This window comes from Cucumis melo, chromosome 4 (genome assembly GCF_025177605.1).
Source record: "Cucumis melo cultivar AY chromosome 4, USDA_Cmelo_AY_1.0, whole genome shotgun sequence".
NCBI classification, from domain to species: domain Eukaryota; kingdom Viridiplantae; phylum Streptophyta; class Magnoliopsida; order Cucurbitales; family Cucurbitaceae; genus Cucumis; species Cucumis melo.
Window position 1 is genome coordinate 7,302,811 of NC_066860.1, and position 19,117 is coordinate 7,321,927.

At 33.7% G+C, this 19,117-nt stretch overlaps 1 protein-coding gene across 1 annotated transcript; it reads right to left on the minus strand.

Annotated features, from left to right (window-relative positions):
• Nucleotides 1-16,688: 16,688 nt before the first annotated feature.
• LOC127148871 (uncharacterized) lies at nucleotides 16,689-17,957 on the minus strand. Its single transcript, XM_051083259.1, has one exon. It carries the CDS (start codon nucleotides 17,955-17,957, stop codon nucleotides 16,689-16,691), a length of 1,269 nt encoding a protein of 422 aa, XP_050939216.1.
• Between the last annotated feature and the right edge of the window lie 1,160 nt (nucleotides 17,958-19,117).

Sequence of the window (19,117 nt, forward strand, 5' to 3'; positions counted from 1 at the left end):
TGTAGTTATGTTAATGGGCTACGTTGTGGACTGGAATTGTATGTCGATGGACTTTAAAGTCTTACGGTTAGGTATGTGGTAGTCTATTGTCTGGATATTGATCATGGAGTTTTGTCGTGGGAGGACTGTGAGTCCGTTTCTGATTGACTAGTTGACTGGATCTAGGAATATCACAATGGTGTGTGAATTGGAAACGCATATAGCAACTGAGGATGTAGTTGTTTAAACCTATACTATCTGACTGGCGAAGCCTATGGCGAAATTGTAATATGAATGTTGTTGGAGTATGACTGTTGTAGACGGTTTAGTATGGACTGAGGGGTAACGGTTAGCTTCATCTATGGGGTAGTGTACCTTACGGATAGGTGTATCCTTCGGGATCACTAGACTGATATGTGTATCCTTCGGGATCACTAGACTGATATGTGCATCCTTCGGGATCACTAGACTGATATGTGTATCCCTCGGGATCACTAGACTGATAGGTGTATCCTTCGGGATCACTAGACTGATACGTGCATCCTTCGGGATCACGGGACTGATGTGTGCGTTCTTCGGAACCACTAGACTATTTACGTAGGGTACCCCTGCATAGGAAGTTAACTGTAGTTCTCTAACGGGCCCAGTAGTGGGTCCCTCACTGGGTATATTTTATACTCACCCTTTCTCTTCTTTAACTTTTCAAGTAAGGGTACAGCGAGGGGCAGACCGACGAGAGGTAGGAAGAATGCGTGAAGGCCATATGGACGCGTCTGGTTTTCTTTATTCTTCCGTTGATATATTTTGTTTTGGGATTTTGAGTTTGATGACTTGAGTATTGTATTTGAAACTCTCGTGACTGTGATTTAAAAATAGGGCCCGAAATTGCTTTTGTAATATTTCTAACGTTTTTAATGAATCGCAACCGATCCTTTATGAGGTTTTGTGTTTTGTGGTCGAGTCTTAGTACTGAGTAGTGACCTTAGCTTAGTCCGAAAAGTTTGGTCGTTACAGTTGGTATCAGAGCCTAAGTTTTAGGTTCTGTAGACTGACTTATGATGTGAGTCTGTGTTTTGTGTCCTTATGGCTAAAACGATCCTTGCCACTCGTCAGGTACGCTCTCATGAAATTATATGTATAACTCTATATGCATTACCTTACCTAAGTTAAACTGCGAAGTTAATTATCACTTATGACTAAAGGGATCATTGGTGGTTGTTAGATAAATGCCGCCAAGGAGAGGTGCACGTAGGGGTGGCCGAGGAGGCCGAGGAAGGGGAGCAGGACGTGTTCAACCTGAGGTGCAGCCTGTAGCCCAAGCCACTGACCCGGCTGTGCTAGTTACTCATGCAGACCTAGCTGCTATGGAGCAGAGGTTCAGGGATTTGATTATGCAGATGCGGGAGAAGCAGCAGCAGTCTGCCCCGCCAGCTCCTGCTCCAGCTCTGGCTCCAGTTCCAGTTGTGCCCCAGGTCGTGCCGGATCAGTTGTCGGCAGAGGCCAAGCACCTGAGGGATTTCAGGAAGTATAACCCCACGACATTCGGTGGGTCTTTGGAGGACCCCACCAGGGCTCAGCTATGGTTATCGTCTTTGGAGACCATATTTCGGTATATGAAGTGCCCTGAGGATCAAAAAGTTCAGTGTGCTGTTTTCATGTTGACAGATAAAGGTACTGCATGGTGGGAGACTTCAGAGAGAATGCTAGGGGGTGATGTGGGTCAGATCACGTGGAAACAGTTCAAGGAGAGTTTCTATGCGAAATTTTTCTCTGCTAGTTTGAGAGATGCCAAGCGGCAGGAGTTCCTGAACTTAGAGCAGGGTGACATGACAGTGGAGCAGTCATACGTGCATCCTTCGGGATCACTAGACTGATAGGTGTATCCTTCGGGATCACTAGACTGATACGTGCATCCTTCGGGATCACGGGACTGATGTGTGCGTTCTTCGGAACCACTAGACTGTTTACGTAGGGTACCCCTGCATAGGATGTTAACTGTTGTTCCCTAACGGGCCCAGTAGTGGGTCCCTCACTGGGTATATTTTATACTCACCCTTTCTCTTCTTTAACTTTTCAGGTAAGGGTACAGCGAGAGGCAGACCGACGAGAGGCAGGAAGGATGTGTGAAGGCCATATGGATGCGTCTTGTTTTCTTTATGCTTCCGCTGATATATTTTGTTAGAATATTTGGTTTGGGATTTTTAGTTTGATGACTTGAGCATTGTATTTGAAACTCTCGTGACTGTGATTTAAAAACAGGGCCCGAAACTGCTTTTGTAATATTTCTAACGTTTTTAATGAATCGCAACCGGTCCTTTATGAGTTTTTGTGTTTTGTGGTCGAGTCTTAGTACTGAGTAGTGACCTCAGCTTAGTCCGGAAAGTTGGGTCGTTACAATGTATGTCTTATATTACAAAATGATGTATACCAATGCTTCTCCTAAAGCGTTGGATGTATCTCTAAAAAACTACATTATGCTGATGGAAGTTAATTTATAACATTTCTATGATGGTTCCCAAACTTTTAGACTGAAGCGAGCTAACCCGTAATCCAGTCTGGTCTATCGAACATGCTACTACCCCTAGGACTAGGAAGAGTAGCACGACTCAAATAACCGAATACGATGATGGGCATGTTGCTGTTCAATTTCAAGAATCCCATCATCTCCCAATTAGAGAAATCTATAGTGGAGGGTTCAATGTTTCAGAGTGTCATCCAACCACTGGGGAAAGACCGATCGTTAGGTCTAATTCAATGAGAATGTTAGTGGATTTCGAAAGTCCATTCGAAACGTTCAATATAAGAAGTCTGAGGGATCTTTGTCACCACTCAAATTGACATGGAGAGAAAATCTAGAAATATTTACAACCAGACAAATACAAAAACTCTCAAAGACAACGCTCTATACGACCAATATTATGAAAAATATGTTGATCAGTATATCAATCAGAAAGATTGGGACAACAGACCGAAATTTCTTTCAAAAAAGGAATTCTTAGCTAAGGTCAATCAAAAGGCCAAAGAATCTAGCTAGTATTCGTGTTATCAACAAACCTTTCACTTGGAGAACCACAACTAGAAAAGAAATTCTCTCAGAATAACCTCTAGAGGACGAAGCTTTTTTCCCTCACCCAAAAATGCCAAGTGTTGCAATTGTCTCTTCATCTTATAAGATTGTTGATGAAGAGAAGACCAAAACTATTGGTGTTAGAGAAATAAAAAACATCCAACAGCAGCTCAACTACTCCAATAAGGTTTTAACTACTTTTTAAAGATCGATTGAAGAAATGAAACCAGATAAACAGGGAAAAACTCTAGCACCTCCGAAGCGGCCAAAATTACCTAAGGTTGACCCCAACCGACCAATAGTGCAACCAAACTCCCTGGATATAAAATTAAAAGGATCTAGTACTGATGAGCTTCTTGAAGAACGGACACGAAAGCTCTTAGAGACATCGATTTCTAAGGAACACGTAGGAACCTCTTCCAAACAGGAAATTGGTTATTTTTTAATGGAAAGTCTAAATACGATCAGCTATGATTCTCCAAAAATTCTTCCTGTCAAGGTTTACAACATTGATATGAAGAATCACTACCAAAGGCCATCACCACCAGATCTAGGATGGGATGACTTACACTCAGATTTTCAATCTTTTAATGGAAATAATATCGAAACTTGGAACAGTGACGAATGTTCTAAAGGGCAGATGATGATCATTTTTCAAGAAATGTTTGTTGCTACAATAAGCTATCTTAGGAGAATGAGTCAAAGAGAAATTATCGATGCCTTAACTGCAAGGTTTACAGGAAACCTCAGAAGTTGGTGGCACAATCATCTTACTAGCAAATAGAGAAGCCATAAAAGAAGTTGTTTTGGAAAAAAGAGAACAAAGACCTAATGGCGACACTGTTACCATCCAACCAAACCCAGTAAACACCCTCATTTATGCGACTATTAAGCACTTTGTAGAAAGAATCACCTTATACAGTGATCAGTCAATGGAAGCTCTTCTAGGAATGGAATGCCCCAAAATGAGCGATTTCAAGTGGTATAAAAACACTTTTATGTCACGTCTTTATCACCTTACGACATGCAGAGACGTAGTCTTGAAACTTAAATATGTAGAAGGACTACCTAAATATGTTAGAGAAAGGTTCTATCCACTATGGTCACCAACAGTGGAGGAACGGAAATAGATTAGGAAGATATCTTTTACGGAGATATTAATTCCACAATTCAAAAGGTGTGCCCAGAAATCTATCAACAACAGAAGCACGCTACCAAGATAGCAAAAAACTCGGATTATCGAAGCGAACTAGGATCCTTCTACAAGCAATATGTAATTTACAATACTCCTCCTTCTAGGAAAAAGATTCGATCAAAGAAGGTCTTCAGAAGGAATAAATCGAGTGAATCATATGGGTACTTTAACCAGAAAATAAAGTACCACAGCATAAGAACAAGCGGAAATTTTCTAAAGAAAATACCACTTGTTTCAAATGTAAAGGGGTCATTATGCCAATCGGTGCCCCGTTTTTAAAAAGGTTAACCAAATGGAGATTGATGAAAATAAAAAACAATATTTGTTGAAGGTTATCAAAGCTGAAGAATTATCTTCAGAGGGAGAGAATTTCTCTTCTAAGAAAGAGGATGATTTGCTCAATGCCATCCTTAAAAAATCTTCAGAAGAACCTTCATCGTTTAATAATGAGTCAGATAACGAAGATGCAATTCCTTGTTCTGGCTGCATGAATGTTCTCACAAGCACCCAGAAATGCCTCTTGGACATCACCAAAAATTAGAAAAAAGATACTTTTGAGATTACAAGAACATCTTTAGACTCCCGATAAAAAGTTCAATGATCCGATGAATTTCAGCTTTCAAGTTGTGATGGATTGGTTCTCAAAAGAACATGTTGCACCGGTCAAATTAACGGACCTCCTACATGAAGTCAAGGCCCTTAAAAAGGAAATCGACGAAAACAGACAACATATATCCTATCTTGAAAATGCAGTTGTTGCTATTCAAGAAAAGATAATTTCAAAAGAAAACGTTGAAACTCCATATAATGAAATCAATGTTATCAGTAAAATCTTTAATAAAAAATGGCTAACAAATGTTACGTTAAAGATTAAAGATTATAAGTTTGAAGCAACAACCCTAATCGATTAAGGAGTTTATCAAAATGTTATTCAAGAAGAAATTATTCCATCTAAATACTTTGAGATAACTAAAGAAAGTCTTAAAGGGGCTGGTAATAATTCTTTGAAAATCAACTACAAACTATCCATGGTACATGTTTGTAAAGACGAAGTGTACCTAGTGACTTCATTTATCCTCGTTAAAGGTCTTACCGATGAAATAATTTTAGGTACTCCATTTCTTACCCAAATTTATCCATTTACAGTTTTTTACAAAGGATTGACTTCTCAAAAATTTTGAAAGGAAATTATTTTTGAATTCTGTAAATCAGTCATTCAAAGATATCTTTCTTCAATTGAAAGTGAGATTGTGCAAAGTCTTAATCTCATCTAAAAAAAGAAGAGAGAATCAAATTGAATTTCTTCATGATGATATAAAAGGACGAAAAATCAGTGAAAAAATCAATAAACCTTTGATTTAAATAAAAATCCAATCTATCCTAAAAATGATCGATTCTAAGATTTGTTTGAATTTACCCAATGCCTTTTGGGCTAGAAAAAGGCATATAGTGGACCTTCCTTACCCAAAATTCCTACAAAGGCGAAACCCATTCAAATGAACAAAGACCTAGTTGATACTTGCTTCAAGGAGATATCTGATCTCCAAAAGAAGGGATTAATAAGCCCATGGTCTTGTGCGACCTTTCATGTTAACAATCAGGCAAAGAAAGAACGAGGGACCTCTTGCCTAGTCATTAACTACAAACCACTAAATAAAGTACTCAAATGGATTAGGTACTCAATACCTAATTGACAAGACTTGCTTAAACGAATTGCTAATGCAACGATCTTCTCAAAATTTGATATGCAATCTGGATTTTGGCAAATTCAAATTAACTAAAAAGACAAATACAAAACTGCTTTCAATGTTACTTTCGGCCAATACGAATGGAATGTCATGCTTTGGTCATAAGAATGCTTCTTCAGAATTTCAAAAGATCATGAATGACATTTTCAATAAACATCAAAACTTCACAATAGTGTACATTGATGATGTTCTGATATTTTCGAAAACTATTGATCAAAATTGTAAACATTTAAATATGTTTATCAATATCATTAAAACAAATGGACTAAAGGTATCCCTACCTAAGGTTAAATTGTTTCAAACAAAGGTAAGGTTTATTGGTTTTGATATTAATCAAGGAATTATTAAACCTATCCAATGATCATTTGACTTTGGGGATAAGTTTCCTGATGAAATCCAAGATAAGATCCAACTAAAAAGATTTCTTTGGTGTGTCAATTATATCGAAGACTTCATTAAAGACCTCTGGATAATCTGTCTACCACTTTATGACAAACTAAAAAAAGAATCCAAAACTATGGATGGCTAAGCATTCTCGAGTAGTCCAGTCAATCAAATCTCTAGCCAAAGGCATTCCATGCTTATCGCTTGTGGATGAAAAAGCCAAAATGATTGTCGAAACCGATGCATCTGAGAAAGGTTACAGTGGCATTCCCAAACATAAAATTAATGGGAAAGAATCATTAGTTCATTACCATTTTAGTGTTTGGAATAGTGCACAACAAAACTATTCCACCGTAAAAAAAGATGTCCTAATGATAGTACTCTCCGTTCAAAAATTCCAAGGAGATCTTATCAACAAAGATTTGTTTGTCAGAATAGATTCAAAAGCAAGTAAATTCATCTTTAAAATAGATGTAAAAAATATTGTTTCAAAACAACTCTTTGTAAGGTGGTAAGCAATATTATCTTGCTTTTATTTCATAATTGAGCTTATAAAAGGCATCAATAACTGCCTTGTGGATTATCTCTCAAGAGAGCATCTCTCAAAACATAAGCTCTTAAAAATCTCAAGTGTCTCAAAAAATGCTCCCAACCTCTAGCCGTCCTCGACTGCAGGGGAGGCCTCCGCCTCCTCTTTCTCCCAATTAGCCTAATCCAGCTAATCCTTAATCAACTAGCTCCTCTAGAGCAAGCTCTTATAAGGGCAAACGGCCTATATCTCAAGCATGTGCACTCACTCCAATGTGTGCAAAACAATTACGCCATGGATCTGAGATTTTAAACAGTATCCCGACGACAACAAGGTTCCTCGCAAAGGAATCTAACAATTGGATCAACTTTAGATCCCTCTAATACTTTGTTGTATCCAACAAGCACTACAACATCAAACAGGCTAACCTCTAAGCCTCAATCCTACGCTCAGACGGTTAAACCAGCGGTATATATGCCAAGACCACCGATCATAGGATATCAAAGAAAAGCAATTTTAGAAGATGTAGTCATCGAACCAGAATTCGACGGACCTTTCGTTCCAAAAATTGTTTTCCAAGTTTACCCTCATGGATTCAATTTCTTCTCGAAAGATATCAAAAAACAAGAAATTCTACGAATTCATTATGCTATACACTGTCTCTACCGAAATCACTCACATTCCTGAATGGAATAATCCAGAAAAAATTGTCTATTCTAAGTTAAAAATTTTTATGGTTCTAACACCATCTCATTGACCCCAAGGGATGTTTATCCCCAGAAAATTTTTAAAACTGTTCAATCCTTAATCGTACACGTACCGAGACTACATGGAAGCTTGGTACAAAGTACTTTGACATGAGTCCCATGATCACTCCTGGTTTATTACGTTTTGTAAGAAATCTTACAAAACTAATTTTCCAAATTGGTTTAAAAAATGGTGGAGCTATTTCGCCTAACTACGGAAATATTCCCAAATGAGGTTCAATGAGCTTACCACCACTTTTCAACAAGTATCTATTCGTCCGCACTTTACTTTCAAGTACCCTGAATTTTTTATTGGAGTCACCAACTTTCGTCCAGAGCAAAGTTCAAAATCTTAGGAAAGATTCTACGCTCCAAATGGAGGGATAAGTATGACTATTTCCATCTAAATGAAGAACAAATAGGAAAATGGTTCAAAACTAATGCTCATCTCTCTCTCGAGAAGAATATCAATTTCTTCTCGTAAAGAACTCAATAATGACTTCCATAGTCGGAGCAAAGTCTGAAGCAGACCTCCAAACGGTCATGGAAACAGTCGTTTATAATACCTCTAATGACAATAAACAAGATGAACCTGAAGACATCGCAAACCTCACAGATTCATCCGTCAATGATATCGATTTTGAAAATGATCCCTATTACAACTTCGATATTTCAGACCCCTATTTGGATTACCAACCAGGATGAAAGTTAGATTTTTAACTTTGTAAAAAAAAAGTACACAACTAAATTATGTCCTTGTAAAATTTTAAATTTTCAGTTTGCCAATGTAATCGTCGATTTTGATAATCTCTGATTAACAGGGAGGTAATGGATATGGCAGGTGTCTGAAGTGATGTGACCAACCATAGGACAGTGCAGTTAGCGAGGATTGTTTTCGGTTAGGAATGCTTATCGTGACCAGCAAATTCAACGAGAATAGAGTGCTTGGGTAGTTGATGGCGGAGAAGCCAAGAGTAAGTCTCTGGATGTATTCTATCTCGGAGAATCTAAAGTCGTCGTAGGGTAAGATCAATCCTGGCCATTCAGACAAAGTCGGGTGATGTCACATTCTTGGAAGAAGAAATTACCAAAAGGGGCTTGGGGACATTGGCAGACATATCATTTCAATCGTTTCAGCTTTTCTTTATTGAATTTTTTTCATTTTGTACTTTTACTTCTGTTTTTTGATTTGTACTCTAGTAATTATTAAGTATTTCTCATATTACGAAAAGATAAGGATAAGTGGGGGTTCTGTCCTACCCAAATCTTATCGTAAGCTCTTCTTTTTCAAAAGGAAATATTCTAAAGAGATAAAATGCCAGACAGAGATCATGTCCTGTCGACCACTCTTTTGTCTTTCTTCTTTTTGCAAGTTGTTGTTGTTGTTGTTGTTCTAAATTACAAAAGTAGCAAATTTAAAAGAGGATAGTCATCTGATAGTCCTATGAAATATCTAATTACTTATCATATTTGTCATATTTGCAATATGCAAAAACGAGGTTCTACAAACTGCTTTTTTCTAAAAAAATTTGTCATCTAATACAATTTTCCTAAATTTCATACTAGGTGAGAGATTAAATAGATCTATAAAAAAAATTAATATAAAGAGTATATAGTTGAGTACCTTTATAGTTCAATTAAGTAAGACAATATAATTGTGAGCTATGATTATGTGTAACAATTGTAGAGATAGTAATCAAATGTATATAACTTTTTTTTCTTTAAGTTACAAATTAAATAGAGAAAAGTCTAAGGTCAATATTTGTATCATGGTCTATCAGTGATAAACCAATATTTGTAACATGGTCTATCAGTGATAGACTTCTGTCATTGGTAGACTGTGACAGATTTTGTTATATTTTCAAAGTCTTTTTTAAAATGTTGCTGTAAGTGTTAATACTTTGAATTCAACTACTATATTTGCAACTATTCCTATAATTTGAATCCAACATGGTTCACATCTTTACATTACTAATCAATTTCTACAAATAATATGGCCTATCACTAATAGTTTAAGTCCTATTGTTATGTATTTACAAATGATCCAAAAAAACTTAAGCATGTTTTGGAATTAGTCTTTTTAGAGAAGAAAAATATTGTACCTAATACATCATAAGATACAAAAAAATTTCATCTCAGCTCTATTTGAGAAAAATATAAAGTGCATTTCTGACGTTACATTTTCCACAAAATTTTCCAATTAAAATTATCTTCTTTTTTTTTTTTTACTTTTCAAGAATATTTAATGTTTTTATGTGTGAGTACCGATGAAAGGGATGCACGAATAGGAATGATATTCATGATGCAACCAAGCATTAACCTTAAATTTTCGTTGAATGAAAAGGTGTGGAATGACAAATATGGAAGAAAAAAATTTTGGTTACTATCATCTATCCCCACGTAAAAATAAAATTAAAAATTACTTTTTTAAAAAATTATTTTTGTGTGATGGAGGGATGAAGAGTATTTGAGATAAATGCATCCTAAGATGCACCTAATGATTAATCATTGACAATATGTATGGAGTATGCATTCAATCATGTCCAACAACTACAAGACAAACATGACCCTTAGAGGAAAAATGACATGAGTGTGGCGCATGAATTTCTAAGTCATTGTTCACTTTTGATTTTCGACACAAAAGAGTTTTTGTTGTTTTAATTATGAGATTATTGTAAATATAACAATTAGATTCAAAATATTAGCATATGTAATAACATTTTTAAAAAATTGCAAATATAACAAAAAAATCTGTCAAAATCTATTAATAATATAAGTCTATCACTGATAAACTATGTTGCAAATATTGGTCTATCACATGGTTTATCAGCGATAGAAGTCTATCACTGATAGATTTTGGTATATTTACAATTTTTTTAAAATGTTGTTATATACTTAATTACTATTCCTAAAATTTTACTCATTATAATTAGGGGCACTTGCAAAAAAGACAAAACAAGTTATAATAATTAGTCCATAGCACACAAATTTGTTGTTTGCTAAAATGGCAAAAACAGAGCCCATCCCATATATGCAAAATGTCACAAATGTCCTTGTTACTGATATACATTTGATACACTTGATACACGCTTGATACTCACATGATACATCTAATATCCCTTGATACACCTAATACTCCTTGATACACTTGATATACATTTGATACTTCTTGATAACTTTTGGAAGTTGATACAATTTGATGCATCATGATAGACTTTGATACACTTGATACCATTTGATACACCTAAAATACCTTGATACACCCAATACTCCTTGTTACACTTGATTCTTCTTAATACACTAATGGAAAGCGGTAAATATGTATAGAGGAAAACAGGATCAATTTTACCTTAATTGCATCCACACTATTTAGAAATTAATATGCAACAAATATCTTAAGTAAACAAAATTAGGGTTAAAGAAAAACATACCTTCTTACCTTCTGACTTTCTCGTAATCTCCTAACGAACACGAACTCAAGACCACCACTAGACTTAGAACCGAGTTGTGGGACTCGATAAGTGAAGGAATTGAGAGATAGATATGGAAATTGGAGGTGGGATTTAGAAGTGAGAATTAAGAGAAAAATATTTTGGTATAATTTTGTAAGGGAAATTGCACCAAGTGTCAATAAAGTTTCCAAAAAAAAAAAACTTGTGCCATTTCATTTTTTCAAATTGCAAATATGGAAAATTTTATAATTAATTTTTCTAATTTTTTAAATATTTTCGATATGGCAAAAATATCCTTACCTTCTCGCGTATCCCTTCTTAAATTACAGTTTTCCTTTTCCAAAATTCTTAAAGTTTCCATATTTTCCTTTTCGAAATTCTTCTTCTTCCGTTTCCATATTTTCCTTTCTAAAATTCTTCTTCATCCATTTTCGAATTTTTGAATTTTCGATCTCCTTTTTCATTCGATTTCAGTCTCTTTCTTCCTTCCTTTGCGATTTCCATGTATAGTTTTTTTCTCCTTATGTGTTTACGTTGATCTCAGCATCATCTTCTTCTTTTTTGGTTTGTGATTTTGTGTTCTTGTATGATTTCGTTGATCTCCACAAATGTTCATCACACCTCGTCCTAAATGTCACTCTTTGAGACCAGATAAGGGTATGCCGCCTAGACACTCATTACACACCTCTCCACGAGATGATGTGTTGAGCGCTTAGTAAGCGTAACATCTTACTTAACATGTCCTTTTGGAAAGCCTTTGCCTCGAACTTAGACTTTCTTATTATAGCAGAAATTTACAACTTTTGAACTTTGCTCCATCGCTTAGTATTCTTTACAAGTTACTAGTAATAGAAAAACGGAATAGACAACTACTTCTCTTTATTAATTTAACACCTTTATAAGGTTTATGCGTTACAAATTACATTTCTTTTCTTGCGGAATATAAAACTAAAGCTAACTTCTGGTCCGCCTTTCCTCATCTATCGCTTAATGCTGCTTCTTGAGATGGGGTATTTAGCTGTAAGGGTCTCATCTCATCTTTCTCCTCGGTTGCGCAGTCAATCAACTCAAGAACAAGCTTCAAGGCTCCCTTTCTCTTGCTCAGCTCTTCAACCTAGGTGGAGCACTCACCTTCCTTCTGAATTGAGCCCTCGACATTAAGGAGCAACACACTTACCAACTGACTCCTTAAATGCGAGATAGGATGACACGACTTACATGCCTCTCACAAGTCTACCCATCGATCTTCTTTCTTCTTACTTACTTGGCTTTTACGCCTCACTTCCATCTTTTACTTGGCTTCAACGCCTAACAACCTAGAGATGAGAATACTTGAAACGTAAGTCAAAGACTTAGTGAGTGTTGAGTTTAGGAAACATCTTTTGGGAATACAACAAATTAGATATATGTAATATCAAAGCCAAAACAAATACATACATACATACGTACATACGTACATATTGATGGAAAGCATATGAACGTAGTGGAATAAGGATCGAAAAATTATTCTAATTGTATTTAAACTAATTGAAAGATTAACATGCATATAATCTAACCTAATTAAACGAAATTAGGGATTAATGAAATCATACCTTTGATGCTTTCATTTTTCTCAAAAAATTTTTTACGAACACGAATCAAAACCACCACTAATGTTAACCCGCTATTCTCTGAACTGAGGGTGAAGGAAAATTTAAGAAAAAGATGGAAATTTGAGGTGGAAAAAGTAGGGTTAAGGTTTATCTTTATAAAATAATTTTGTAAAACCAAATTATACAAAAAGTGGCCAAAAAATCTTCACAAATTTTAAAAATAACCTATTTATAAGCAAATTACATGCAAAAATGTTGGATTTTTCCATTAACTTTAGTAGAATTAATCACCATTCAAATTTCTCTTAGTGAGCTTGGTGTCATCACCATAAGCTTCCAGTTAGCACACTCACTAAGAGTTAGTAGGATTATCCAACAAAATGTTGGATTTTTCCACTAAATTTAGTCAAGGGGCAAAATAGTCATTTGACTATTCTAGTCAAATTTTGACTTTTCAAGTCAAAAGTCAACATTTTGACTTGTTACAATTTTTTCCATCTTGACTATTTTTGACATTCGAGCATAAACCGGCATTTATTTTTGTGAATATTAAATCATATTTGAATATAAAACCGATCAAAGTCAATTTTTATAACTTTGACTATTTTTATTAATTTTGAGCTTCCAAATATGAATCCATATTCATATTTTTAATATTTAAATCATATTTAAAGATAAAGCTCTTCCTTAAAGCTATAACTGACAACTATATCACATATACTTGTCGGTTTCTCTCTCTTTACCTTATTTGAACAATTCAAATTATTCCAACATGTTATTTTAAGTTTATTCCATATGACCTAGCAGAGGGACCTAATGAACCTATAGATCATGGGCTCTAACGGTCCGAGATTAACTCGCTAAACCTTTTTAGATCGAGCTAATGAACATTCGTTAACTAACAGGTCATTCTACTAAAGTTTCGTAGTTGCACTCCCCTCACTATAGATATATTTTTGTCCATCTGATATAACCATGATCAGTAAGTTAATCCTTCACAAGTTGTTCATAACCTCGACTAAGTAAAAATATAATTTCACCTTCGAGATTACATCATGTTCCTTAAGTCTCACTGATCCACTATTAAACAATTGGTTTAAGGTTCACCCTATAAACTGAACCCCACTCAGGCCTTTGAGAGGGTAGGGCCCCTTGTTTAAGACTTGGATTCAGTCCTTGAGGGAACCACCTATCTACTAACCCTAAAGCAGATAGGAGTGGTTTTCGTCTTGCCCCCTATGTCCCTACTTATCCACCTAGTTTTACCCCTAAAATGAGAGGCTTATTGGGCCAGTGCCATTGAGCTGCCCTCACTTATGCAAATCTAAGAATAGTTATGTGTGAACATAAGTTCATAGTTAGCTCAGGATTAAGATTAAGTTACTTAGATCATAATCAAAATAGTCAATTTTATATAGTCAACGGTGTTATAACTTAAAAGTGATTATTTCATGGTTCCAGTCTTATGTAAACTATTTACATAGGTTGCCCCCACTTCTATGTCTCTACATGAACAACTTAGGATCACATCGTTTATACTAGCTACAAAGCGGGTCGCATCTATAGTATCTTCAGAATAAGGCACCCAACCTTATTCATACACTATAGATCGTTTGCGCTATAAACTCGAACTTGATCCATGTTTATGTCTCTACATAAAGTTCAAGTCTACACTAGATAGCCTCGGAAATTTCGTTTATTGGATTCAAGATTATAGTATTCTATTTTCACTAATATGTCCTTAATAACTACTTTATCAAATAGAATATATTTTAAACAACAAACTATGAGTTTTAGGACATAAATTCCAATAAATATATATATACATATATACATACATATATATCAACTCATCAATTCAAAATCATGGCTTTTATCGCATCAAACATAACCACAGGCACCATGAAGGATTTTACACGAATTACATCATTGTGCAATCACTACTAATCATTGAGACCTAGGATTCTTCTCTCGCTCAGACTTGGAACACATCTCAACTAGCATCTTGCAAGTTACCTATGATACCCATTATCATCGTTTCATGCACCATTCCTTACCTCAAGAGCCTGGGATTCTCCCCTCGCCTAGTCTTGGGATTCATTCTCAACTAGCGTCTTGCGAGTTACCTAACATACACACCCAGCGATAGATCTCATCACCACACAATACACTATCAGCATCATAACAAACGTTAGCTCAACAATACAGAATGACACATTAACATGATACCATTAAAATCAAAAGATTATGAAAGAATATAACAACACAAATACTCATAAGATACTTCTTACGAATGTAAGGAACATAGTATGACATTAGAAAACCATTTACCATAAAATAGGTATATGAGTGAGAATCATTCACAACAATCATTTATTTAAAAGATCATTCAAAAGCAATCATTTGTTTATAAGAATCACTCACAACCACTGGAGACTTCACTCCTTCCTCTTTGCTTTCAATTTTCTCTTTGCCATTCAACTCTCGAAACTAATGCTAATATCTTATTCCCCTTTTTCTTTCGGTCTTTGGTCCTATTTGTTGGAAGAATTGCCAAAAAGATTTATTGAGAATCTTTTTATTATTAAAAGGGGTTAAATTTCAAAGGATTAAAAGATCTTCCTAAATATTAGGAATCCTTGGCTAAGATCTCTTTTGAAATTTATATATATATATATATATATATACATATATATATATATATATATATATATATATATATATATATCATCTTACGGACGTCAAGCGACTGATGATTTTTGGTGTAGGATTATATCAAAGTCAACGATCTAGAATTCACGTGCGTGGAATTCACCAAGGGAGATACCGTGAGAAAGGTATTTATGATGACTGGCGAATATAACTTAGTGAGGCTTATTCACTGAGGAGGTTGTCAATAAGCAATATGAACGAAGAATGTGCTATAGTTAAATCTGATGATGAATTCAAGGGGAGTACCAAACTGTCTTCAAGAAGATTATTTCCTAAATTTAGGGGGAGCCGAAATGTATCTATGTGTCTTCCTAATTAATGAAGATTTGATAAAAAAGAAGTACCTTATTGTATTAACTGTAATTCGACTTAGTTGAATCTTAATAATATTGCTTATCTGAGCTATATCAGCTCTCTAGACGTAGGTGACATTCACCAAACTAGGTTACCAAAGTTTTTTGTGTTACTGATTCTTCCGATAATTATTTATCTATTCCGATTGTTATTTACTTTATAATTAACTAAAGGAATATGATTATCTCACACAGTTTTTGAATTGGTATCATAACGGGTTGCTAATCCATGGAGATAATTAGAGAAGGTCCTTTAGTCTCTTATCTGTCTATACTTGATGGCAAGAATTATTCATACTGGAAGCCCCACATGATATCGTTCCTTAAATATCTTGATCCGAAGGCCTAGAAAGTTGTCTTAGGTTGATGAAAACCACCCACAGTCACTAGAGATTGGCGGGTTGTACCTAAATCTAAACTCGACTGGACTGATGCTGAAGAGCAAGCCTCTGTTAGAAATCCAAAGCTATTAATGGTATTTTCAATAGGCTTGACCTGAATGTATTTAAATTAATTAACTCCTGTAACTCTGCGAAAGTAGCTTGGAGAATATTGGAAGTTGCTCATGAAGGTACAACGAAAGTTAAAATATCAAGCCTGCAGCTGGTTACATTTAAGTTTGAAGCACTAAAGATGCCTGAAGAAGAGACTATTTTTTACTATAATGAGAGAGTTCTCGAAATTGCAAATGAGTCTTTTATTCTTGGAGAGAGGATTCCTAAGTCAAAGATAGTATGTAAAATGTTACAATCTTTGCTTAGTAAGTTTGATATGAAGGTAACTGCTATAGAGGAAGCGCATGACATTACTAAATTAAAATTAGATGAACTTTTTGGATCTCTAACTACTTTTGAGATGGTCATATCAAACAGAGATGATAAGAAAGGAAGAGTGTTGCTTTCAAAACTGTGTATAAGGAAGAAACACTTGATCACAAGACCACAAATGAGGTTAATGTAAATGAATCTATTGCTCTGCCGAAAAAACAATCCTCTAAAGTTGTCAAGAAATTCATAAATATGAACACCACCAAATCTTTTAGTTGCTTCGATTTGTATTTATTATTGATGTTGCTAGCAACATGACGAAGACAATATCGATGGAATGCTCGTGGTTCACTCCAACCTATCTCCTCATTATTAATGGCAGAAAGAATGCCCCTATGCCTGTCGGAGATCAAGCAAATGCCATCTCGATCAGTAACGTACTGGCGCAATGCATAAAGAAACCATGACCAACTGGACGCGTTTTCCCCTTCCACAATAGCAAATGCAAGAGGAAATATATGACCATTTGCATCGATAGATAGGGCAGTTAACATTTTCCCTTTATACTTTCCATACAAATGGGTTCCGTCGATTTGAATTAATGGCCTACAATATTTGAACCCTTCTATTGCAGGACCAAATGCCCAGAAAACGCGTCCAAATATGGTTGTCCCAGGTACATCAGATGGAAGAAAAAACCAATCAACTCGAGTTCCTGGATTATAATGTACAACGGCACTCAACCAGTACGGGAGCTCATTGTACGATTTGTCCCAATCACCAAAAACAGCAACCAAAGCTTTCCTCTTCGCTTGCCACACCCGTCTGTATTTAACCGTGTAACCATACTGTTGTTTTATCATTTCCATGAGCACAGACACAGTAACACTAGGATCAGCTCTGACTATGTTTTGAATTTCAATACTCATAAAATTAGAATCTAGTTGTGAGTGATCTTGTGTTAGGTTTGAGTACAGACACGAGTGCTCTCCTTCCAGTCGACTGATCTCAAACAATCCGTGGCTTTTACGCCTACTTCCACGTAACCTCCAGTTGCAACCATTACTCCATTGTTTGCATCGAACAGACCAAATATTTTGGTTCGATTCGACTACAACAATTTCGTAGTGTTGGGTGACACAGTACTTTTTTACGGCTAATTGAAGATCTTCCTTGCAGTCAAATAACATTCCCTTCTGAATTAAACATGATGTGTCTACAAATTCATCTCTATTTCCCAACGTAGACCCTTGTTCACAAACAGAATTCGTAATATCCCAATCTATCTGTGTAAATATCTCAGAAGGGATCCTTTCATTCTCTTCTTCCATATTTTCTTCATTACCAAATAGTTCGTCAATTTCTACATCTATATCACTATCTCCGTGATTACCGGGTTCAAGAATAACTAAATCTTCAGGTCGCAACGACATATTTAATTAGCTGTTCAATATGAATAACTCCATCAGACCTTCCATTACTGTTATTGTTATTATTATTAGCATTGTTATTATTATAATAATTATTATTATATATTATTTTTCTTATTATTATTATTATTATTATTATTATTATTAGTATTTATTATTATTATTATTATATATTATTTTTCTTATTATCATTATCATTATCATTATCATTATCATTATCATTATCATTATAATTATTATCATTATTATTATTATTATTATTATTATTATTATTATTATTATTATTATTATTATTATTATTATTATTATTATTATTATTATTATTATTATTATATTATTAGTATTATTATTAGTATTATTATGATTAGCATTATTATTATCATTATTATTATTATTATTATTATTATTATTATTATTATTATTATTATTATTATTATTATTATTATTATTATTATTATTATTATTATTATTATTATTATTATTATTATTATTATTATTATTATTATTATTATTATTATTATTATTATTATTATTATTATTATTATTATTATTATTATTATTATTATTATTATTATTATTATTATTATTATTATTATTATTATTATTATTATTATTATTATTATTATTATTATTATTATTATTATTATTATTAGTATTATTATTAGTATTATTATGATTAGCATTATTATTATCATTATTATTATTATCATTATCATTATCATTATTATTATCATTATTATTATCATTATTATTATCATTATTATTATTATTATTATTTTTTTTATTATTATTATTATTATTATTATTATTATTATTATTATTATTATTATTATTATTATTATTATTATTATTATTATTATTATTATTATTATTATTATTATTATTATTATTATTATTATTATTATTATTATTATTATTATTATTATTATTATTATTATTATTATTATTATTATTATTATTATTATTATTATTATTATTATTATTATTATTATTATTATTATTATTATTATTATTAGTATTATTATTAGTATTATTATGATTAGCATTATTATTATCATTATTATTATTATCATTATCATTATCATTATCATTATCATTATCATTATCATTATCATTATAATTATTATTATTATTATTATTATTATTATTATTATTATTATTAT